Source organism: Pristiophorus japonicus, chromosome 6 (assembly GCF_044704955.1).
Source record: "Pristiophorus japonicus isolate sPriJap1 chromosome 6, sPriJap1.hap1, whole genome shotgun sequence".
Lineage (NCBI taxonomy): Eukaryota > Metazoa > Chordata > Chondrichthyes > Pristiophoridae > Pristiophorus > Pristiophorus japonicus.
In genome coordinates this window covers 224,363,114-224,387,790 of record NC_091982.1, presented here as the reverse complement: position 1 = coordinate 224,387,790, position 24,677 = coordinate 224,363,114, and the positions used below count along the sequence as shown (strand labels likewise).

General features: G+C 45.8%; 1 protein-coding gene across 1 annotated transcript; it reads right to left on the bottom strand.

Annotated features, from left to right (window-relative positions):
- Positions 1-892: 892 nt before the first annotated feature.
- Positions 893-24,386, bottom strand: rnf7 (ring finger protein 7). The gene is made up of 3 exons (XM_070883638.1): positions 24,197-24,386; positions 8,341-8,388; positions 893-1,238 (listed from the first exon to the last, which is right to left on the bottom strand). Exons 1-3 carry the CDS (start codon positions 24,360-24,362, stop codon positions 1,120-1,122), a joined length of 333 nt encoding a protein of 110 aa, XP_070739739.1. The 5' UTR covers positions 24,363-24,386; the 3' UTR covers positions 893-1,119.
- Positions 24,387-24,677: the final 291 nt, after the last annotated feature.

Below are 24,677 nucleotides of genomic sequence, written 5' to 3'. Positions count from 1 at the left end.
TACAGTGAGCATGGATGGATCTAATGGTGTTTATTTCCATTTATTTTTGGACACTAAGGGAATGGCAGATAAGTGGAGGTCGATGATCAGCCATGATCTTATTGAATGGCGGAGCAGGCTCGAGGGGCTGTATGGCCAATCCTGCTCCAATTTCTTAAACACGTACATTACCTCTAACCTCCACAAGGCTGTGAATGCAGATTCAGACCCAGCTACCGTTCCTCAATTCAACAGGTGCAAGTTTGTGAACTCAGTATTGGCAGACTATCAATCTGCAGCAGTTTAGAAATGATTAGACCCCATGATCTGATTTATGTTTCTGATGTTTGAATAAAACTTAGAAACGTATTTTTATAACATATTTTGTTTGAAATTCAGTTTCTTTTAACCATATATTTTTTAAATTCTCTCTCTTATTGTCTCTAACTCTCCCCCTGTCCCACCTATTCTCTGGTTGAGAGGGCTTCCAGACTTCTGTCAATAGTGCTGCGGAGCTGGGTGGGAAGAGGTGCGCGAGGGCGATCAAAGGAGGCTCGTCCACTCCAAAGTGCCTTTTCTGTGTCAATACCTATCTCCCAAGAGTATAGCTGGGATGGGTGCGGCGTTTACCCATCAAGGGAACCTTTCCTGAGCATTACATTAGAGAAAGGGAACTCAGCACATGAATTACTGCTCAAATAATCTTCACGGAGGTTCAATTTAAAATCTATAAACAAAAGGTAAGGCACTCTATATCCAACACAAGAAAAATGCATGTATTTTAATTTCAAATCGTACAATCAAATGCTGCAGGTATTTTTTTTTTGGGGGTGGGGGGGGAATTGTACAATAGCCACAATAATTCACACATTCAAAGCCACACCCGGTTAAAGAAACAAGAAGGTAGGAAAACTTTTATTTCTCTCCAGCTTTTTAATAAATATATATGAGGCAACAAGACATCCAATGGTATGTGATTCATTAAATTTAACACAGGCTGATCATCTTTGTATAAAAAGACTGAGGTGAAGGAGAGGCCAGTGTTACGGTGCTGGTTCACAAGAACCACAAGACTCCACCGGATCAAACACATCAACAACCAGGAAGACGTCTTGGTAGTGAAAGGATGCACCACCATTTTCATTTGCCTATTCTCTGCACAACCCAGTCCTGCTGGCAAAGTGGGCAGCGGTTGTTCTGTTTTACCCACAGCGACATGCAGCAGTTGTGGAAGGAGTGATTGCATTCTCCCCAAACCACTGTAAAGATTTAAAAAAACAAGTCAATGCTTCCAAACATTAAAAAACACAAATAAGATTCCCTTATATACACAAATATACAAAAGTGAATTATATCCTTTAAGTCAGAACACAAGAGGATTGATGCGTAACAATCTCTATAGTACATACTGACCAGGGGATAAATGTTATTGTGGGTGATAATAGTGGATGGGCTCTGTTAAAGGAGCAGACAGAAGGTCGTCCATTCACTACTGTTCTAACCTCGTATCTCTTGCCGATTTTCAGTTTATTTTCACTTGATTAATTTGCAGTAATTTTGTCCACACTGTTCATTCTTTAGCATGGTCATTTCCACTCCTGTATAATCCGGTGTTCCTAAAGGACATGATCCAAAACTGTGGTGGTGAGCAGGTGTAACGATGAAGGCAAAAGAACAATTGTAGGGGAGTCATCACTGAGCCACCTTTGTAGCTAGTGACCTGCTAAGCAGTGTCATGAACTGGAGCCCGGTTAGAGGAGTGAACCGGTAAATCCAGGAAAAAAATAAACATTCTTAAACACTTTCTGGGTGATGAAGCATGCCTCACATGAGAACTCCAAGCTCCTCTCCATTCTCCCAGCTTAAGATCACCAATGTTAGGCAGCCATAACTTACAGGGGTTGCAGCAGCACCTTCTGACTTACAGGGGATCAATTTGTGAGACTCCAACCATAACCATTTCCCTCCCTGTCTGTACAGAAAGATAACTAGGCTTCTCTCATTCTTCAATTTTACTTCCTCCTATCCATCACCCCTGTGAAATCGGGACTCCATTATGATCCCATCCTACGGCACAAAAGACTGAGTGTTCTTTCTACACAATTCAGAGATAAAACTTTCTCTACCTATCTTCAGGCAGATCTTCTGTTTCCACAGACCATCTGTAGTGATTATTCCCTATTTGTCAAGACTTCCAGTTATGCAGACTGTTGTTTTACAGATACTTCCTCGCAACAATTTTGCTTTTTTTCCCCTCCGCTGGTTTTCTTAAGAGCAAGAGGCCAGCACCCCAGAACAAGGATTGATATGGCAACCGAGCCAATGGAAGTTCCCCATCAACCAAAATGAAGTGATCTGAATCTTTAAGTAGGTGTTCAACCACAAGCTGAATCTTGCTGTGTAACCATGCCTATGTGACTTGAGTTTGTGTGTCCATTCACGATGGGTTTTGGCTGCCGCTCTGGACCGAGCCCATCACTTCTATTTCCCTTTTTTCTTCTTTTCATTTTCCCCAAGCCTCTCCGCCTTTAAGATGCTCCTTAAAACCTACCTCTTGGTCATCTGCCCTAATATCTCCTTATGTGGCTCGGTGTTCAAAATTTGTTTGATGACACTCCTTGGAATGTTTTACTACGTTAAAGGCGCTATATAAAGACACGATATAAGTGCAAGTTATTGTTGTCCTGCTTCCCAACTTTATCCGGCTTTGGAAAACAATTGCTCCATGTGTAAATTTGCTCCCAAGAGTCACATATGAATGAGGTGAGTGTTATCTTAATGAAAAGTGCTCACTTCTGGAAAAAACCATTGGCAGGAAACCATTAATCTGCTGGTGGGGAATGAAACAGACAGCACTGCTGGCTCTTTCCGATGCATTGCCCGGTCCCTGCTGATAAAGAATCTGTGTTACTGCACAATCCGGCTGAAGGTGGGCTTGCTGTGATCCTGCAGAGATGGCAAGCAGCGCTCTCTGGCTGTCTCTTGTACTTCACTGGCAGGAGCAGCTGTTTCTGCTTCGGAGGTGCTTTTCACATCAGCTGTACTACAGTTGGGCATTGTATTATTTTTAATTTGGTATTAACTGCATGTAAAATTTTAATTGCTAAGTGCCCACACCTTTTTTCTGGTGAGTCTTGTGCTCAAGAAACAAAGGGTTTATAGGCCCAAATTTTTTTTTATCATAATGGAGAAATTTGACACTCCACAAATATAAAAATTAGTTTTTCAGGACCACATTTGTTTAGCAGTCATTACGCTGTTAAAACCTCAGTCAGAATCAGTATGTATGGAGATTAAGGAATAACAAGGGGCAGAAAACACTAACAGTAGCTATACCGTTGAATAGAATATTAATCAAGAAATAATAGGAGCTTGTAACAAAGGTAATGCAATAATTGTGTGGGGACTTTAATCTTCATATAGACTGGACATATCAAATTGGCAAAGGTAGCCTGAAATTAGTTCATGGATTGCATTTGGGACAGTTTCCTAGAACAATGCATCATGGAACCTACCAGGGAACAGGCTATTTTAGATCTTGTATTGTGCAATGAGACAGGGTTCATTAGCAATCTCATAGTAAGGGATCCTCTGGGGCAGAGTGATCATAATATGATAGAATTTCACATTACGTTTGAGAGTGACTTGCCTAAGTCCGAAACTAGAGTCTTAAACTTAAATAAAACCAATTACATAGGTATGATGGCGAGTTGGCTAAAGTAAATTAGAAAAATAATTTAAAAGGTATGGCAGTAGATAAGCAGTGGCTAGCATTTAAAGAAGTATTTCATAATTCTCAACAAAAATACATTCCATTGAGAAACAAAAACTCCATGGGAAAAGTGATCCATCCGTTGTTAACTAAGGAAGTTAAGGACTGCATTAGATTGAAAGAAGCAGCTTATAATGTTGTGAAGAATAGTAGTAAGCCTGAGGATTGGGAGAGTTTCAGAAACCAGCAAAGGATGACTAAAAAAATTGATAAAAAGGGAAAAAATAGAATGAGAAAAAACTAGTAAGAAATTTTGGGCTCATATTTCCCCAGGAGTTGCCCCGCTTTTTTTGGAGCAAGTAACTTATTTTGGAGTAACTTAAAAATCGCAAATTTTCCCATTTAACTTGCTCCAGTGTAAGTCAGCTAGTTAGGTTTTTTTTAGTTTCGTTTTTTTTCTCCAAAAGGGTGGGTGACCAGCCACTTACGCCCGTTTTGGCCAGAAAAGCAAATTTGGCCAGCTAAAAGTTACTCCACTCTAACTTAGGCCAGTGTATGTGCCCACTTTTGTAGGCACAGAAAAACCTTACCTACATTTAAGAAATCAGTGCAGGCAGCCATAGATAAGAGGGGGGGGGGGGGGGGGGGGGGAGAGGAGTTAGAGGATTCTAAAGCACTAAACACCTTCGCAGCATCAGCACAACATCAAAACAACTTCAGCACAACATCAAAAATAAATGAAAGATAAATCAACGACTGAAAATAGAGCAGTCCTGCCTTGCCGACTGCAGAACGCACCGGCTAGCCCTCCTGCCAGGGCTAGGGGCGGCAGGCACGCATGACTGTAGGGATGAGGGATGTGTTTTTTTTACAGTTGTTCCTAAATGTTGTGTGGTGATAATGAAACTTGATTCAGTTTTAATGCAAAAAATCTTTTATTGGAAAGTTTACAATGCACAACAACAACAAAGATAGGCTGCACCCTTCTCTCACCCACATATCGGGGAATGTGCACTTCCTCATGGGGGCGGTGGTGGTGGGGGGGGCGGGGGGCCCAGCTTGGGTCTCAGCAGAGGCTGGGGATTGCAATGGGAGTGGCATTTGATTGTCAGGCCTGTGTGCCCTTATTACAGCAGCTAGCACCCTCATGGCCTCTGCCATCGTTTGCACTCCCCTTGACATGCCCGCCCTCAGTTCCCGTCTCAGTGCTGATATTTCTCCCGACATTGCCGCAACCTCATCACACACCCCACAGATGGTTGCCACGAGTGATCGGGTAAGGGCATTGGTCTCCTCATCGAATGACTTAACCTGATGAACATCTGATGAAGGCTGCATCTCAGGAGAGACTGGTTGGCTTCTCCTTCCCCTCGCCGTGGGTCTGCATAGTGGCACCCCTCCAGTGCGAGTCACAGGCTGGGACAGTGGGACCCTGGGTGTTCCAACCTGCATTCCACCACCACCACTGGGACCCGCAACCTCGGAAGTTGTGAAACCAATGAAAGCCATGGCAGAGCTCATGGAGGTGTCTGGCAAAGTGATGCCCTGTACCATGGACTAATCCATATCACGATCAGCATTCTCCCGTAAACACAGATCCATGGAACCCTCCTCCTCCCACCCGCCTTGGTCTGGAGTGCACGCATCTGGATCTTCTTGTTGATCTTCAGGATTATCTTCTTGTTCTGCAAAATACAATAGATCAGTCAAATGGTTAGCAGGAAAGGAGGGGGCAGGATGGGTGGAATGAGTAGTCTCACGCGTAGCAGACCAGTCAGCAGGTTGAGTTGGAGGGAGACGATGCATTTTCATTATTGATCCTCACCCTTGCGTGTGGGCCCAGCTTGTGCAGAGCTGATTCTTTTTCTGCAGGTGCGACTCAGCAAGGCAGCGACCCTCTGTTCCAGGGGAGATAGTTGGTGCAGATTTGGCGGCCCTTCTCTTGTTCGAGTTCTCTCCCTTTTGTTGTGGGCCAATTTCTTCTGCAAAGATGAAAATATAATTTTTGCCACATGGTGAGCTTCTGATGGATGGGACATATACAGATGATCACACAGTGACAATTGCAATTCCATTTAAAACTCAAGATAATACTTACACTCACTGCTTGACCAACGTCCTGTCATTTCTTTTTACACTGGCTTCCAGTTCTTGCGGTCTTCCCCCTGCAGGGAATTCTTTGGCAACTAGGCTCCAGCGTCTCCTTATTTCTTTGGGTGGAACTTTTGTGGGACCACTCTTACTGATATCCAGCTCCTGCCATCTGTTCTCAATGACAGTGACTAGTTTCTTCACCTCCTCATACAAGAGGTTCTTCGTCCTTGTTGCACGCTCTTGCGTCATTGGTGTATTGGATTTACACTCCGGTGATCTTGAAAACGCACAGTTCTCACCTTTCATGCATCTATGCAGCACTCCTTTCCACTCCCTCAGCCACCCAAAAATCACAATACACACCTTACCATCTAATATAGCCCACTGCCAATGCTGCTGAGGCATTGAGAATGCTCTCCCTTTAAATGGCTGATTGCCAAGGTTCCTGCCCCAATGCGCATGTGCGCACGCACAAACGGTCACGCGTCCCTCTGCCGGCATTCGAGGACACACCGGGCCCAAGCCCCGCCCCCCTGCTGACTGCGCTGAACAAGCGCGGCCCAAGCTCCGCCCCCCCCCGCAGGTTTCTCAGCGCCACGCCACGGGACCACAGGGATCCAGGAACGGCCAAATTATCCGGTAAATTTTTGGCACGGTTTTCCCCCCACGAAGTTGCCGCACTACATCTAACTACGCCACTCTAAGCGGCTGGGGAATTTTGATGCCATAAAAACAGATTGCAAGAGCTTATACAAGTATGTAAAAAGGGAGAGAGCAGCAAAAGTAAACATTGGTCCCTTAGTGGCTGAGACAGGAGAAATTATTATGGGGAATAAAGAAATGGCAGAAACATTAAACATTTTGTATCTGTCTTCACAGTAGAAGATGCAAAAATCATACCTAAAATGTTGGGAAACCAAGGGTTCAACATGGTTTTATGAAAGGGAAATCGTGTTTGATAAATTTATTAGAGTTCTTTGAGGATGTAACAAGCAGGGTAGATAAGGGGGAACCAGTAGATGTGGTGTATTTAGATTTCCAAAAGGCATTCGATAAGGTGCCACATAAAAGGCAAGAGCTCATGGTGTTGGGGGTAATATATTAGCATGGATAGAGGATTGGCTAACTAACAGATAACAGGGAGTCGGGATAAATGGGTCATTTTCCGATTGGCAGACAGTAACTAGTGGGGTGCTACAGGAATCAGTGCTGGGGCCTCAACTATTTACAATCCATATTAATGATTTGGATGAAGGGACCGAGTGTAATGTAGCCAAGTTTGCTGATGATACAAAGATGGGTGGGAAAGCAAGTTGTGAGGAGGTCACAAAGAGTCTGCAAAGGGATATAGATAGTTTAAGTGCGTGGTCAAAATTTTGGCAGATGAGGTACAATGTGGGAAAATGTGAGGTTATCCACTTTGGTAGGAAGAATAACAAAACAAATGATTATTAAAATGGAGATTACAAAGTGATGCGGTACAGAGGGACCTGGGTGTCCCCGTGCCAGAAACACGGAAAGCTAGCATGCAGGTACAGCAAGCAATAAGGAAGGCAAATGGCATGTTGTCCTTTAGTGCAAGGGGGTTGGGGTATAAGAGTAAGGAAGTCTTGCTACAATTGTACAGGGCCTTGGTGAGACCACACCTGGAGTACTGTGCACAGTTTTGGTCTCCTTACCTAAGGAAGGATATACTTGCCTGGGAGGTGGTGCAACGAATTGATTTCTGGGGTGAGAGGGCCGTCTTATGATGAGGGATTGAGTAGAATGGGCCTCTACTCTCGAGTTTAAAAAAATGAGAGGTGATCTCATTGAAACATACAAGATTCTGAAGGGGACTGACAGGGTAGATGCTGAGAAGTTGTTTCCCCTGGCTGGGGAGCCTAGAACCAGGGATCACGGTCTCAGGATAAGCGATAGGCCATTTAAGACAGAGATGAGGAGGAATTTCTTCACTCAGAGGGTTGTGAATTTTGGAATTTTTTGCCCCAGAGGGTTGTGGATGCTCAGTCTGAGTATATTCAAGGCTGAGATAGATCGAATTTTGGAGTCTAGGGGAATCAAGGGATATGGAGATCGGGCAGGAAAGTGGAGTTGAGATCGATGATCAACCAGGATCTTATTGAATAGCGGAGCAGGCTCGAGGGGCTGTATGGCCTACACCTGCTTCTATTTCTTATACTTATTCCAATGGTGATATTAGTGCAGAAAAGCCCAAGTTTTGTCAGTTTCACTGATTACACGGATTTCCGGCTATGGCGAGGGGGGTGGGGGGGGGGGGCGGGCCACTGCGCAGGCCTTGTCGGAGCAGGGAATGACTGACTGTAACTTCAGGATTTCCGCGTTTAGATGCGCACGTGCTAAATCTTGAAGTTGCGGTCAGTTTCATAGGGATAATGACACTGAGCATTGACACCCACCGCAATTACGGCCACTATGTTGTGTGTGATTTTCAAAGGTCTCCTTCGAACTCTCAGATTTGGAAAATGAGGAATATCTAACTAGACGGCAGAAACTGACAGAAAACGATGGAACAACTGGTTACAAAAACTTACCAACACAGTCTTCTTGTTTATTTTCAGCTTGACACCGAAGGCAGGCATCTAAACAAGAAAGAAAGAATCATTTTGACAATGTTGTAGAAGTTAGGGATTTGGAGGGATCTGGAAATCAAATCAGTGTCCCAGCGTAGCTGGCTGCTGCACCGTGAAACACTGTAACCTTGATATTCTGCGTTGGCAGAATTGGGGGCACCTTTGATGTATTGGGGCCGTTTTTCCCTCTCCCAAGCCTGGATCGTCCGAGAGGTGAGAGGTGGGGAATTCTGAAGATATAGTGACTGGGTCTTCATTGTAACAGGGCCAAGTTCCACTCTCGGAGAGGTGGGGTGGAGATTTCACTCGGATAGGGTAGAAGGACCCACAGCCGGATTTTGGTTTTAGTGGACTGGGCTGTGGGGGTGTAATAGGCAATGAACAGGTCAAAGCCATGTTCTAGGCTCAGTGCTGGGATATTCAGTTTCAATGGGGCAGCATCCTAGTGAATGTGCACTGTATCCTCTATTGCCGCAACAGTGTATTTTCCTATGACGTGGTGCCCAGAAATGCACACAGTACTCCAACTGTGGTCGTATGAAGGTTCCATTTCCTAACTCCCTTTCCTCGCTGAGCTTCTTGAACATTCTGTCACTTCCCAGCTTCAAGTCCATCTCCTGAAAATACATATTCGTTAGTATCTCTCCAGTTTGGCTTCTGCCCTTATCACAGGACTGAAATGGCATCCTCTACAACTGTCCTTCTTGTCAATGCTAGTACTCAGTATGGTTGACTATTACATCCTTCTCCAACTCCTCTCTTCAGCCATCCAGCAGTGTGTGAATGTCCTTGCATGCAGCCAGTGTATCTCCAGCAATAGCTTCCCTTACTCCCAGCTGCCTGGGCCCCAAGCTCTGGAACTCCCTCCCTAAACCTCTCCACCTCTCTTTCCTCCTTTAAAATGCTCATTAAAACCTACCTCTTTGATCAAGCTTTTGTCATCTGCCGTAATTTCTTATGTTGCTCGGTGTCAAACTGATTTGTTTTGTCTTAAAACAATCCTGTGATGCGCCTTGGGTTGTTTTACTACATTAAAGGCACTATATAAATACAAGTTGTTGTTGCCTCTCCATTGCCTCCGTGCTGTCATGCCACTTGTCGGACATCATTTGAGATGAGTGACAGCTTCGTTCCGCTCAACACAGAGATGGTTGAAGCCATTTTCCTTGCTTCACCTGCACCTGCGCGCCCCCCCGCCACACACCCCCTCCGGCTCCCACAACTCACCTCTCTCACCACTGATTACATTTCCCTTCTGGCCACTCTCAGGCTGAACCAAACTCTTTGCAAGAGGTGAGAGTGACTGCCTTTGATACCAAGGCAGCATTCGACTGAATACAGCACTAAGGGGTCCAAGTAAAGCTGAAGTCAATGGGTACTGGGGGAAAACTCTGGTGGCTGGCACAAAGGAAGATGGTTGTGGTTGTTGGAAACCAATCATCTCGGCCCCAGGACATCACTGCACGAGTTCCTCAGGGCAATGTCCGAGGTCCACCCATCTTCAATTGCTTCAGCAATCACAATCCCTAAGGAGGTGGTACTCAGTAAGATAATGGGACTAAAAGCAGATAAATCCCCTGGACTTGATGGCTTGTATCCTAGGGACTTAAGAGAAGTAGCGGCAGGGACTGTGGATGCATTGGTTGTAATTTACCAAAATTCCCTGGATTCTGGGGAGGTCCCAGCAGATTGGAAAACTGCAAATGTAACGCCCCTATTTAAAAAAGGAGGCAGACAAAAAGCAGGAAACTATAGACCAGTTAGCCTAACATCTGGTGATTGGGAAAATGTTGGAGTCCATAATTAAAGAAGCAGTAGCAGGACATTTGGAAAAACATAACTCAGTTAGACAGAGTCAGCATGGATTTATGAAGGGGAAGTCAAGTTTGACAAATTTTCTGGAATTCTTTGAGGATGTAACGAACAGGGTGGATAAAGGGGAACAAGTGGATGTGGTGTATTTGGATTCCCAGAAGGCAGTGACAACGTGCCACATAAAAGATTGCTGCACAAGTAGGACCTCAAAAGTAGTAATCTCGGGATTGCTACCAGTGCCACGTGATAGTCAGAGTAGGAATCGCAGGATAGCGCAGATGAATACGTGGCTTGAGCAGTGGTGCAGCAGGGAGGAATTCAAATTCCTGGGGCATTGGAACCGGTTCTGGGGGAGGTGGGACCAGTACAAACCGGACAGTCTGCACCTGGGCAGGACCGGAACCAATGTCCTAGGGGGAGTGTTTGCTAGCGCTGTTGGGGAGGATTTAAACTAATATGGCAGGGGGATGGGAACCAATGCAGGGAGACAGAGGGAAACAAAAAGGAGGCAAAAGCAAAAGACAGAAAGGAGATGAGGAAAAGTGGAGGGCAGAGAAACCCAAGGCAAAGAACAAAAAGGGCCACTGTACAGCAAAATTCTAAAAGGACAAAGGGTGTTAAAAAAACAAGCCTGAAGGCTTTGTGTCCTAATGCAAGGAGTATCCGCAATAAGGTGGATGAATTAACTGTGCAAATAGATGTTAACAAATATGATGTGATTGGGATTACGGAGACGTGGCTCCAGGATGATCAGGGCTGGGAACTCAACATCCAGGGGTATTCAACATTCAGGAAAGATAGAATAAAAGGAAAAGGAGGTGGGAGGTAGCATTGCTGGTTAAGGAGGAAATTAAGGCAATAGTTCGGAAGGACATTAGCTTGGATGATGTGGAATCTATATGGGTAGAGCTGCAGAATACCAAAGGGCAAAAAACGTTAGTGCGAGTTGTGTACAGACCTCCAAACAGTAGCAGGGAGGTTGGGGATGGCATCAAACAGGAAATTAGGGATGTGTGCAATAAGGGTACAGCAGTTATAATGGGTGACTTTAATATGCACATAGATTGGGTTAACCAAACTGGAAGCAATACGGTGGAGGAGGATTTCCTGGAGTGCATAAGGGATGGTTTTTTAGACCAATATGTTGAGGAACCAACTAGGGGGGAGGCCATCTTAGACTGGGTGTTGTGTAATGAGAGAGGATTAATTAGCAATCTCGTTGTGCGAGACCCCTTGGGGAAGAGTGACCATAATATGGTGGAATTCTGCATTATGATGGAGAATGAAACAGTTAATTCAGAGACCATGGTCCAGAACTTAAAGAAGGGTAACTTTGAAGGTATGAGGCGTGAATTGGCTAGGATGGATTGGCGAATGATACTGAAGGGGTTGACTGTGGATGGGCAATGGCAGACATTTAGAGACCGCATGGATGAACTACAACAATTGTACATTCCTGTCTGGCGTAAAAATAAAAAAGGGAAGGTGGCTCAACCGTGGCTATCAAGGGAAATCAGGGATAGTATTAAAGCCAAGGAAGTGGCATACAAATTGGCCAGAAATAGCAGCGAACCCGGGGACTGGGAGAAATTTAGAACTCAGCAGAGGAGGACAAAGGGTTTGATTAGGGCAGGGAAAATGGAGTAAGAGAAGAAGCTTGCAGGGAACATTAAGACGGATTGCAAAAGTTTCTATAGATATGTAAAGAGAAAAAGGTTAGCAAAGACAAACATAGGTCCCCTGCAGTCAGAATCAGGGGAAGTCATAACGGGGAACAAAGAAATGGCGGACCAATTGAACAAGTACTTTGGTTCGGTATTCACTGAGGACACAAAGAACCTTCCGGATATAAAAGGGGTCGGAGGGTCTAGTAAGGAGGAGGAACTGAGGGAAATCCTTATTAGTCGGGAAATTATGTTGGGGAAATTGATGGGATTGAAGGCCGATAAATCCCCAGGGCCTGATGGACTGCATCCCAGAGTACTTAAGGAGGTGGCCTTGGAAATAGTGGATGCATTGACAGTCATTTTCCAACATTCCATTGACTCTGGATCAGTTCCTATGGAGTGGAGGGTAGCCAATGTAACCCCACTTTTTAAAAAAGGAGGGAGAGATAACAGGGAATTATAGACCGGTCAGCCTGACATCGGTAGTGGGTAAAATGATGGAATCAATTATTAAGGATGTCATAGCAGCGCATTAGGAAAGAGGTGACATGATAGGTCCAAGTCAGCATGGATTTGTGAAAGGGAAATCATGCTTGACAAATCTTCTGGAATTTTTTGAGGATGTTTCCAGTAGAGTGGACAAGGGAGAACCAGTTGATGTGGTATATTTGGACTTTCAGAAGGCTTTCGACAAGGTCCCACACAAGAGATTAATGTGCAAAGTTAAAGCACATGGGATTGGGGGTAGTGTGCTGACATGGATTGAGAACTGGTTGTCAGACAGGAAGCAAAGAGTAGGAGTAAATGGGGACTTTTCAGAATGGCAGGCAGTGATTAGTGGGGTACCGCAAGGTTCTGTGCTGGGGCCCCAGCTGTTTACACTGTATATTAATGATTTAGACGAGGGGATTAAATGTAGTATCTCCAAATTTGCGGATGACACCAAGTTGGGTGGCAGTATTAGCTGCGAGGAGGATGCTATGAGGCTGCAGAGCGACTTGGATAGGTTAGGTGAGTGGGCAAATGCATGGCTGATGAAGTATAATGTGGATAAATGTGAGGTTATCCACTTTGGTGGTAAAAACAGAGAGACAGACTATTATCTGAATGGTGACAGAGTAGGAAAAGGGGAGGTGGAACGAGACCTGGGTGTCATGGTACATCAGTCATTGAAGGTTGGCATGCAGGTACAGCAGGCAGTTAAGAAAGCAAATGGCATGTTGGCCTTCATAGCGAGGGGATTTGAGTACAGGGGCAGGGAGGTGTTGCTACAGTTGTACAGGGCCTTGGTGAGGCCACACCTGGAGTATTGTGTACAGTTTTGGTCTCCTAACCTGAGGAAGGACATTCTTGCTATTGAGGGAGTGCAGCGAAGGTTCACCAGACTGATTCCCGGGATGGCGGGACTGACCTATCAAGAAAGATAGGATCAACTGGGCTTGTATTCACTGGAGTTCAGAAGAATGAGAGGGGACCTCATAGAAACGTTTAAAATTCTGACAGGGTTAGACAGGTTAGATGCAGGAAGAATGTTCCCAATGTTGGGGAAGTCCAGAACCAGGGGACACAGTCTAAGGATAAGGGGTAAGCCATTTAGGACCGAGATGAGGAGGAATTTCTTCACCCAGAGTGGTGAACCTGTGGAATTCTCTACCACAGAAAGTTGTTGAGGCCAATTCCAGGTGAATGGCCTACTCCTGCACCTATTTTCTATGTACAAGATAACATTTCACAGGGTTAGGGGTAATATATTAGCATGGATAGAGGATTGGCTAACTAACAGAAAACAGAGAGTCGGGATAAATGGTTCATTCTCGGATTGGCAATCAGTAACTAGTGGGGTGCCGCAGGGATCAGTGCTGGGACCCCAACTATTTACAATCTACATTAATGACTTGGAAGAAGGGACCGAGTGTAGCATAGCCAAGTTTGCTGATGATACAAAGATGGGAGGAAAAGCAATGTGTGAGGAGGACACAAAAAATCTGCAAAAGGACATAGACAGACTAAGTGAGTGGGCAAAAATTTTGCAGATGGAGTATAATGTTGGAAAGTGTGAGATCGTGCACTTTGGCAGAAAAAATTAAAAAGCAAGTTATTATTTAAATGGAGAAAGATTGCAAAGTGCTGCAGTACAGCGGGACCTGGGGGTACTTGTGCATGAAACACAAAAGATTAGTATGCAGGTACAGCAAGTGATCAGGAAGGCCAATGGAATCTTGGCCTTTATTGCAAAGGGGATGGATTATAAAAGCAAGGAAGTCTTGCTACAGTTATACAGGGTATTGGTGAGGCCACACCTGGAATACTGCGTACAGTTTTGGTTTCCATATTTAAGAAAGGATATACTTGCTTTGAAAGTAGTTCAGAGAAGGTTCACTAGGTTGATTCTAGATGAGGGGGTTGACTTATGAGGAAAGGTTGAGTGGGTTGGGCCTCTATTCATTGGAATATTATCAAAACATATAAGATTATGAGGGGCTTAACATGGTGGATGCAGAGAGGATGTTTCCACTGATGGGGGAGACTAGAACTAGGGGGCATAATCTTAGAATAAGGGGTTGCCCATTTAAAACTGAGATGAGGAGGAATTTTTTCTCTCAAGAGGGTTGTAAATCTGTGGGATTCGCTGCCTCAGAGAGCTGTGGAAGCCGGGACATTGAATAAATTTAAGACAGAGATAGACAGCTTCTTAATCGATAAGGGATTAAGGGGTTATGGGGAGCGGGCAGGGAAGTGGACCTGAGTCCATGATCGGATCAGCCATGATCATTAAATGGCGGAGCAGGCTCGAGGGGCCGTATAGCATACTCCTTCTCCTATTTCTTATGTTCTATGTTCTTCCCTCCATCATAAGCTCAGAAGTGGCGCTGTTCGCTGATGAGTGCAGTGTTCAGTTTCATTCGATATTCTTCAGCCAATGAAGCAGTCCGTGCCCTTTGGGAGCAGTGTCCGGAGGAAGAGCAGCGGCAGTCCGGGGTCGGCGGCAGTTTGGGAGCAGCTACTGCAACAGGGTCAAAAGTAAAAAAGAAATAAAAAGTAATCGAAGGGTGATGTCACAGCCAAGAGGGTATGTGATTGGTTGGTTGAGTGGTGAGTAGTTTTCTTTCTCTTTATCTTTTTTCTTGTTCTTAGCAGTAAGAAACCCTTGGCATTGTTGCCAAATTAAGTAATTTAAGGGTTAAGTCATGGCAGGAGAGCCCAGACCCGTGTTGTGCTCCTCCTGTGCTGTGTGGGAAGTTAGGGACGCTCCCAATGTCCCCACGACTACATGTGCAGGAAGTTTATCCAGCTGCAGCTCCTGACAGACCGCATTGCGGTACTGGAGCTGCGCATGGATTCACTCTGGAGCATGCGCGATGCTGAGGATGCCGTGAATAGCACGTTTAGTGAGTTGGTCACACCGCAGGTAAAGTTAAACAGGCAGATAGGGAATGGGTGACTATCAGGAAGAGCAGTGGAAGGTAGGTAGTGCAGGGGTCCCCTGCGGGCATCTCCCTCCAAAACAGATACACCACCTTGGGTAATGTTGGGGACAATGACTCATCGGGGAAGGCAGCAGTAGCCAAGTTCATGGCACCGTAGGTGGCTCTGCTGCACAGGAGGACAGGAAAAAGTGGGAGAGCTATAGTGGTAGGGGATTCTATTGTCAGGGGAATAGATAGCCGCTTCTGCAGCCGCAATCGAGACTCCAGGATGGTATGTTGCCTCCCTGGTGCAAGGGTCAAGGATGTCTCGGAGCGGCTGCAGGACATTCTGGAGGGGGAGGGTGAACAGCCAGCTGTCATGGTACATATAGGTACCAACGATATAGGTAAAAAATGGGATGAGGTCCTACAAGCTGAACTTAGGGAGCTAGGAGTTAAATTAAAAAGTAGGACCTCAAAAGTAGTAATCTCAGGATTGCTACCAGTGCCACGTGCTAGTCAGAGTAGGAATTGCAGGATAGCTCAGATGAATACGTGGTTTGAGGAGCGGTGCAGAAGGGAGGGATTCAAATTCCTGGGACATTGGAACCGGTTCTGAGGAAGTGGGACCAGTACAAACCGGACGGTCTGCACCTGGGCAGGACCGGAACCGACGTCCTAGGGGGAGTGTTTGCTAGTGCTGCTGGGGAGGGTTTAAACTAAAAAGGCAGGGAGATGGGAATCTATGCAGGGAGGCGGGAATCTATGCAGGGAGGCAGAGGGAAGTAAAAAGGGGGCAGAAGCAAAAGGTAGGAAGGAGAAAAGCAAGAGTGGTGCGCAGAGAAATCAAGAGCAAAAATCAAAAAGGGCCACATTACAACATAATTCTAACAGGACAAAGAGTGTTAGAAAAACAAGCCTGAAGGCTCCGAGTCTCAATGTGAGGCGCATTCGTATAAGGTGGATGAATTAACTGCGCAGATAGCTGTTAACGGATATGATGTAATTGGGATTACGGAGATATGGCTCCAGGGTAACCAAGGCTGGGAATTCAACATCCAGGGGTATTCAATATTCAGGAAGGACAGACAGGAAGGAAAAGGAGGTGAGGTAGCGTTACTGGTTAAAGAGGAGATTAACGCAATAGTAAGGAAGGACATTAGCGTGGATGATGTGGAATCTGTATGGGTAGAGCTGCGAAATATCAAAGGGCAGAAAACGCTAGTGGGAGTTGTGTACAGACCACCAAACAGTAGCAGGGAGGTTGGGGATGGCATCAAACAGGAAATTAGGGATGTGTGCAATAAGGGTACAGCAGTTATCATGGGGGACTTTAAGCTACATGTTGATTGGGCTAAACAAACTGGTAGCAATGCGGTGGAGGAGGGTTTCCTGGAGTGTATAAGGGATGGTTTTCTAGACCAATATGTCGAGGAACCAACTAGAGGGCTGGCCATCCTAGACTGGGTCTTCTATAACGAGAGAGGATTAATTAGCAATCTGGTCGTGCGGGGTTCCTTGGGGAAGAGGACCATAGTATGGTAGAATTCTTCATTAAGATGAAGAGTGACGCAGATAATTCAGAGACTAGGGTCCTGAACTTAAAGAAAGAAAACATCGACGGTATGAGACGTGAATTGGCTAGGATAGACTGGAGAATGATTCTTAAAGGGTTGACAGTGGATAGGCAATGGCAGACATTTAAAGATCACATGGATGAACTTCAACAATTGTACATCCTGTCTGGAGTAAAAATAAAACGGGGAAGGTAGCTCAACCGTGGCTAACAAGGGAAATTAGAGATAGTGTTAAATCTAAGGAAGAGGCATATAAATTGGCCAGAAAAAGCAGCAAACCCGAGGACTGGGAGAAATTTAGAATTCAGCAGAGGAGGACTAAGGGTTTAATTAGGAGGGGGAAAATAGAGTATGAGAGTAAGCTTGCAGGGAACATAAAAACTGACTGCAAAAGCTTCTATAGATATGTAAGAGCAAAAGATTAGTGAAGATGAATGTAGGTCCCTTGCAGTCAGAATCAGGGGAATTCATAATGGGGAACAAAGAAATGGCAGATCAATTGAACAAATACTTTGGTTCTGTCTTCACAAAGGAAGGCACGAATAACCTCCCGAAAATACTAGGGGACTGAGGGTCTAGCGAGAAGGGGGAACTGAGGGAAATCTTTATTAGTCAGGAAATGGTGTCAGGAAAATTGAAGGGACTGAAGGCCGATAAATCCCCAGGGCCTGATAGTCTGCATCCCAGAGTACTTAAGGAAGTGGCCCTAGAAATAGTGGATGCATTGGTAATCATTTTCCAACATTCTATCGACTCTGGTTCAGTTTCTATGGATTGGAGGGTAGCTAATGTAACCCCATTTTTAAAAAAAGGAGGGAGAGAAAATAGACGGTTAGCCTGACATCGGTAGTGGGGAAAATGTTGGAATCAATTATTAAAGAAGAAATAGCAGCGCATTTGGAAAGCAGTGACAGGATTGGTTCAAGTCAGCATGGATTTATGAAAGGGAAATTATGCTTGACAAATCTTTTAGAGTTTGTTGAGGATGTCACTAGTAGAGTGGATAAGGGAGAATCAGTGGATGTGGTGTATTTGGACTTTCAAAAGGCTTTTGACAAGGTTCCACACAAGAGATTAGTGTGCAAAATTAAGGCACATGGTATTGGGAGTAATGTATTGACGTGGATAGAGAACTGGTTGGCAGACAGGACGCAAAGAGTGGGAATAAACGTGTCCTTTTCAGAATGGCAGGCAATGACTACTGCGGTGCCGCAAGGTTCAGTGCTGGGACCCCAGCTATTTATAATATACATTAATGATTTAGACGAAGGAATTAAATGTAATATTTCCAAGTTTCTAGATGACACTAAGCTGGGTGGCAGAGCGAGCTGCGAGGAGGATGCTAAGAGGCTGCAGAGGGATTTGGACAGGTTAGGTGAATGGGCAAATGCATGGCAGATGCAGTATAATGTGGATAAATGTGAGGTTATCCACGTTGGTTGTAAAAACAGGAAGGCAGATTATTATCTGAATGGTGACAGATTAGTAAAAGGTTAGGTGCAACGAGAACTGGATGTCATGGTACATCAGTCATTGAAAGTTGGCATGCAGGTACAGCAGGCAGTAAAGGCGGCAAATGGCATGCTGGCCTTCATAGCTAGGGGATTTGAGTATAGGAGCAGGGAGGTCTTACTGCAGTTGTACAGGCCTTGGTGAGACCACAACTTGAGTATTGTGTGCAGTTTTGGTCTCCAAATCTGAGGAAGGGCATTCTTGCTATTGAGGGAGTGCAGCGAAGGTTCACCAGATTGATTCCCGGGATGGCAGGACTGACATATGAAGAAAGACTGGATCGACTAGGCTTATATTCACTGTAATTTAGAAGAATGAGAGGGGATCTCATAGAAACATATAAAATTCTGACGGGATTGAACAGGTTAGATGCAGGAAAAATGTTCCCGATGTTGGGGAAGTCCAGAACCAGGGGTCACAGTCTAAGGGTAAGGGGTAAGCTATTTAGGACCGAGATGAGGAGAAATTTCTTCACTCAGAGAATTGTGAACCTGTGGAATTCTCTACCACAGAAAGCTGTTGAGGCCAGTTCGTTAGGTATATTCAAAAGGGAGTTAGATATGGCCCTTACGGCTAAAGGGATCAAGGGGTATGGAGAGAAAGCAGGAATGGGGTACTGAGGTGAATGATCAGCCATGATCTTATTGAATGGTGGTGCAGGCTCGAAGGGCCGAATGGCCTACTCCTGCACCTATTTTCTATGTTTCTATATTCTCTCCTGAACATCTGTAACTCTGGCCTTCTAGGAATATAGGAACATAGGTAGACCATTAAGCTCCTTGAGCCTGCTCTGCCATTTACCCGACTTTGCTCAATATCCTTTACCTAACAAAGATCTATTTATATCAACAACATGCATTTATATAAAACCTTTAACATAGTAAAAAGGCCCAAGGCATTTCACATGAGCATTTGCAAACAAAAATTTTACCCTGAGCCGCATAAGGATAATTAGGACAAGTGATCAAAAGCTTGATCAAAGGTGGTTTTAAGGAGCGCCCTAAAGCAGGAGAGGCAGAGGCAGAGAGAATTCGAGCTTAGGGCTTAGGCAGTTGAAGGCATGGTTGCCAATTGTGGAGTGATTAAAATTGGGGTGCGCCAAATGCCAGAATTGGAGGAACGCAGTGATCTGAGAGGAAGCTACAGAGATAGGGAGGGGCGGGGCCATGGAGGGATTTGAATACAAGGGTGAGAATTTTAAAATCGAGGTGTTGCCGGACCGGGAGCAAATGTAGGTCAGTGAGCACAGGGGAGATGGGTAAACGGGACTTGGTGCGAGTTAGGACGCGGGCAACAAAGTTTTGAATTAGTTCAAGTTTATGCAGCGTGGAAGAGCATTGGAATAGTCAAGTGTAGAGGTAACAAATGTATGGATGAGGGTTTCAGCAGCAAATGAGCTGAAGCAGGGGCGAAGACGGAGATGGAAGTAGGCGGTCTTTGTGATGAAACAGATATGGGGTCAGAAGCTCATCTCAGGGTGAAATACAACACTAAGGTTGTGACAGTGTGGTTCAGCCTCAGACAGTTGCCAGGGAGAGGGATGGAGTCGGTGGCTGGGTAACAGAGTTTGTGGTGGGAACCGAAGACAATAGGTCTGAAATGACGGTGCTTTCGATAAGTGTTCAGAAAGGCCCCGCAAGTTCCAGGTTAGACAAATGCTTTGCATCCTGTAAAAACACTCGCTGGCGCAGAGTTGGGATATTTGCCCAATTACTGCCCAGCGAATGCCCACAAAACCCCCATGCCTGGTAAAAGCAGGCTCCAGTGGCATCAGGTACCTTCTGATTGTTTTTCTCGGTTTGGAGGCATATTCTTCTGGTACGCTTCTGACCGCAAATTCGGGGCCAATGGCTTCGGTCTTCCCAACATTTAGTTGGAGAAAATTTCTGCTCATCCAGTACTGGAGGTCGGAGGAGCAGTCTGACAAATCAGAGACAGTGGAAGGATCGAGAAAGGTGGGGCGAGGTAAAGCTGTGTGTCGTCAGCGTGCATGTGGAACCCGATGTGTTTTCGGAAACAGAAGCAAAATACTGCAGCTGCTGGAAATCTGAAATAAAAACAGAAAATGAAGGAAATATTCAGCATCTGTGGAGAGAGAAAGAGAGTTCGCGTTTCAGGTCCAGCTGAAATGTTAACTTTGTTTCTCTCTCCATTCTAATGAAGGGTCATCAACCTTGAAACATTAACCGTTTCTCCCTCCACAGACACCGCCTGACCTGCTGAGTATTTGCAGTATTTTCTGTTTTTATTTGAGTTTTCGGATGATGTTTTGGTCTTGAACGCTCCCACTGATACAATATCCAGTCTTTTGGGGGAGCAAGTTCCAGATGTCCGCTACCCGTTGTGAAAAGTGCTTCCTGAATGCTCTGGAATGTTCTAGCTCTAATTTTAAGATTCTGCCCCCTTGTTCTAGACTTCACCAACATAGGAAATAGTTTTTCGGTATCTATCCATCAAATATCTGAAACACCTTGATTAGATCATTCCTCAATTTTCTAAATTCAAGGGAAGACGAGCCATGTTTATGCAACCTGTCCTCATAATTTGACCCTTTAAGCCCCGGTATCATTCTGCTGGAGCCCTTCCAAGGCCGATATAGCCCTCCTGAGGTTCAGTGCCCAGAATTGAATGCAGTTCTCCAGATGGAGTCTGACCAGAGCTTTATACAATGACATAAGAACATAAGAAATAGGAACAGGAGTAGGCCATACGACTCCTCGAACCTGCCCGCTCCCCATAACCCCTTATTCCCTCATCGGTTAAGAAACTGTCTATTTCTGTCATAAATTTATTCAATGTACCGACTTCCACAGCTTTCTGAGGCAGCGAATTCCACAGATCCACAACCCTCAGAAGAAATTTCTCCCCATCTCAGTTTTAAATGGGTGGCCCCTTATTCTAAGATTATGCCCACTAAAATTCTCACCCATCAGTGGAAACATCCTCTCTGCATCTACCTTGTCAAGCCCCCTCATAATCTTATACGTTTCGATAAGATCTCCTCTCATTCTTTTGAACTCCAATGAGTAGAGGCCCAACCTACTCAACCTTTCCTCCTAAGTCAACCCCCTCATCTCCGGAATCAACCTAGTGAACCTTCTCTGAACTGTAAATATGGAAACCAAAACTGCACGCAGTATTCCAGGTGTGGCCCCACCATTACCATATACAGCTGTAACAAGACATCCCTGCTTTTATACTCCATCCCCTTTGTAATAAAGGCCAAGATTCCATTGGCCTTCCTGATCACTTGCTGTACCTGCATACTATCCTTTAGTGTTTCATACACAAGTACCCCTAGGTCCCGCTGTACTGCAGCACTTTGCAATCTTTCTCCATTTAAATAATAACTTGCTTTTTAATTTTTTCTGCCAAAGTGCACGACCTCACACTTTCCAACATTATACTCCATCTGCAAAATTTTTGCCCACTCACTTAGCCTATGTCCTTTTGCAGATTTTTTGTGTCCACCTCATGCATTGCTTTTCCTCCCATCTTTGTATCGTCAGCAAACTTGGCTACGTTACACTCGGTGCCTTCCTCCAAATCGTTAATATAGATTGTAAATAGTTGGGGTCCCAGCACTGATACCTGCGGCACCCCACTGGTCACTGATTGCCAACCAGAGAATGAACCATTTATCGCAACTCTCTGAATTCTGTTCGTTAACCAATCTTCTATCCATGCTAATGTAATACTCCCAACCCTGTGAATTTTTATCTTGTACAGTAACCTCGTCAAATTCCTTCTGGAAGTCCAAATGCACCACATCCACTGGTTCCCCTTTATCCACCATGTTCGTTACATCTTCAAAGAATTCTAGCAAATTCAAACATGACTTCCCCTTCATAAATCCATGCTGACTCTGCCTGATCGAAATTTGCTTTTCCAAATGTCCTGCTACTGCTTCTTTGATAATGGAGTCCAACATTTTCCCAACCACAGATGTTAGGCTAACTGGTCATAGAAACATAGAAAATAGGTGCAGGAGTAGGCCATTCGGCACTTCAAGCCTGCACCACCATTCAATAAGATCATGGCTGATCATTCCCTCAGTACCCCTTTCCGGCTTTCTATAATTTCCTGCTTTTTGTCTGCCTCCTTTTTTTTTTTAAATAGGGGCATTACATTTGCAGTTTTCCAATCTGCTGGGACCTTCCTAGAATTCAGGGAATTTTGGTAAATTACAACCAGTGCATCCACAATCCCTGCCGCTACATCTCTTAGACCCTAGGATGCAAGCCATCCGGCTCAGGGGATTTATCTGCCTTTAGTTCCATTATCTTACTGAGTACCACCTCCTTCATGATTGTGATTGTGTTAAGTTCCCCCCCCCCCACATAACTCCTCGACTATCTACTGTTGGAATATTGTTAGTGTCCTCTACCGTAAAGACAGATACAACATATTTGTTCAGAGTTTCTGCCATTTCCATGTTCCCCATTACTAATTCCCCAGTCTCGTCCTCTAAGGGACCAACATTTACTCTAGCCACTTTTCCCCTTTTTATATACCTATAGAAACTCTTGCTATGTTTTTATATTTTGTGCTAGTTTACTTTCAGTCTATTTTCCCTTTCTTAAATCATTTTTTTAATCATTCTTTGTTGGTTTTTAAACGCTTCCCAATCTTCTGTCTTCCCACTAGTTTTGGCCACATTTTTAATTATTGCAGAACTTACAGTCCTCTTCTCTGCGATCCCCACAGCCTTCAGCCCTAACCTCCCTCTGGCTGCTCGCCTCTCTTCCGCAGTATTGTCGGTGGGTGGCCAGGTGGCCTTGGAGAGGGAGCATGTGGTGCCCATCGGTACGCTCGGTGCCTTGCGATTCTGGGCACCGCAGGGTATAGAGGTGATAATTGATATACAAAAGCACATTATGATTAATTATTTGTGTAATGTTGCTGTATCGTGCATAGTTATTACTGTTTGTATAATATCGATGGTATGGTTGCGTCGTGGTTAAGTTATTGGATGACCAATCCTCCGGACTAGGGTCCGAAGACACGAGTTCAAATCTCACCACGGCAGCTGGGGAATTTATAATCAATGAAATAAACCTGCAATAAAGCAAGCTAGTAATCAGTAATGGTGATGATAAATCCTGCCCATGATTGTTTACTATCTGGTTCACTAATGTCCGGATGCCTAGTGAACCGTCCTTACTTGGTCTTTACCGTAGACCCGCAGCCCACAGCGATGGGGTTTGACCCGCAACTGCGCTCAGCCGTACCAAAGCACTACGACAAAAGTCAGCACAGCGGGAGTACCGTCACCACACAGACTGCGGCAGTTCACCGACACTTCCTGGAGAAGTTCTGGGCACCAAACCTCCGGAGGGATCTATTGATCGGCCTTGGGAGGGATCCAGCAGGATGATTCCGGGGTTAACGGGGCAAATTATGAGGACAGGTTGCACAAATATGGCTCGTCTTCCCTCCAATTTAGAAAACTGAGGGCAATGAAGGCCAGGTCCACAACCCGTGAATGGACAAAAGTGAGGTGCTCTGGGACCATGGCTCCAATAGTTTTATGCAGTGTGCTGACACTGGGCTCAGCGGCGCCCCCCCGCGGGTCCTGCACAGGCTGCCCCCGAGTCAGGGGCAACCCCCGCCCGGGCATCACTCCCAACCCGCGGCCGGCTCGGCTTTCCGCGCACAGCAGCGACCTGCGGGGGCCGGGGGCCGGGGGCCCAGGGCCGGGCTCCCTCCCCCAGCCCCCGCAGTAACCGGGTGCCGAGGCCCCGGGCCCCGCTGTAACCGAGTGCCGAGGCCCCCAGCTCCCTCCCCAGGCCCCGCGGTAACCGAGTGCCGAAGCCCCGGGCCCAGGCCTGCTCCTTACCCATCACCTGCACCCTGCAGATGGCACACGTGTCGCACTCCACGTCCCAGCTCCACATGGCCACGGCGTTCCACTTCTTCAGTGTGAACATCTTGTCTCCGGACCGAACGCCGGCTCCCGTCACATTATGGAGCGAGGCCGATTCCTCCGCCTCCTCGTCCGCCATTCGTGACACTGCAATATCGGGAGCAGCCTGCAGGGGGCGCAGTGACACTGAAATACCGGGAGCGGCCGGCAGGGGCGCAGCGACACTGAAATATCGGGAGCGGCCTGCAGGGGGCGCAGTGACACTGCAATATCGGGAGCGGCCGGCAGAGGGCGGGGCGATACTGCAGCACCGGGAGCGGCCGGCAGGGGGCGTAGTGACACTGTAATATCGGGAGCGGCCGGCAGAGGGCGCAGTGACACATCATCATCATAGGCAATCCCTCGGAATCGGGGAAGACTTGCTTTCACTCGAAAAGTGAGTTCTCCGGTGCTG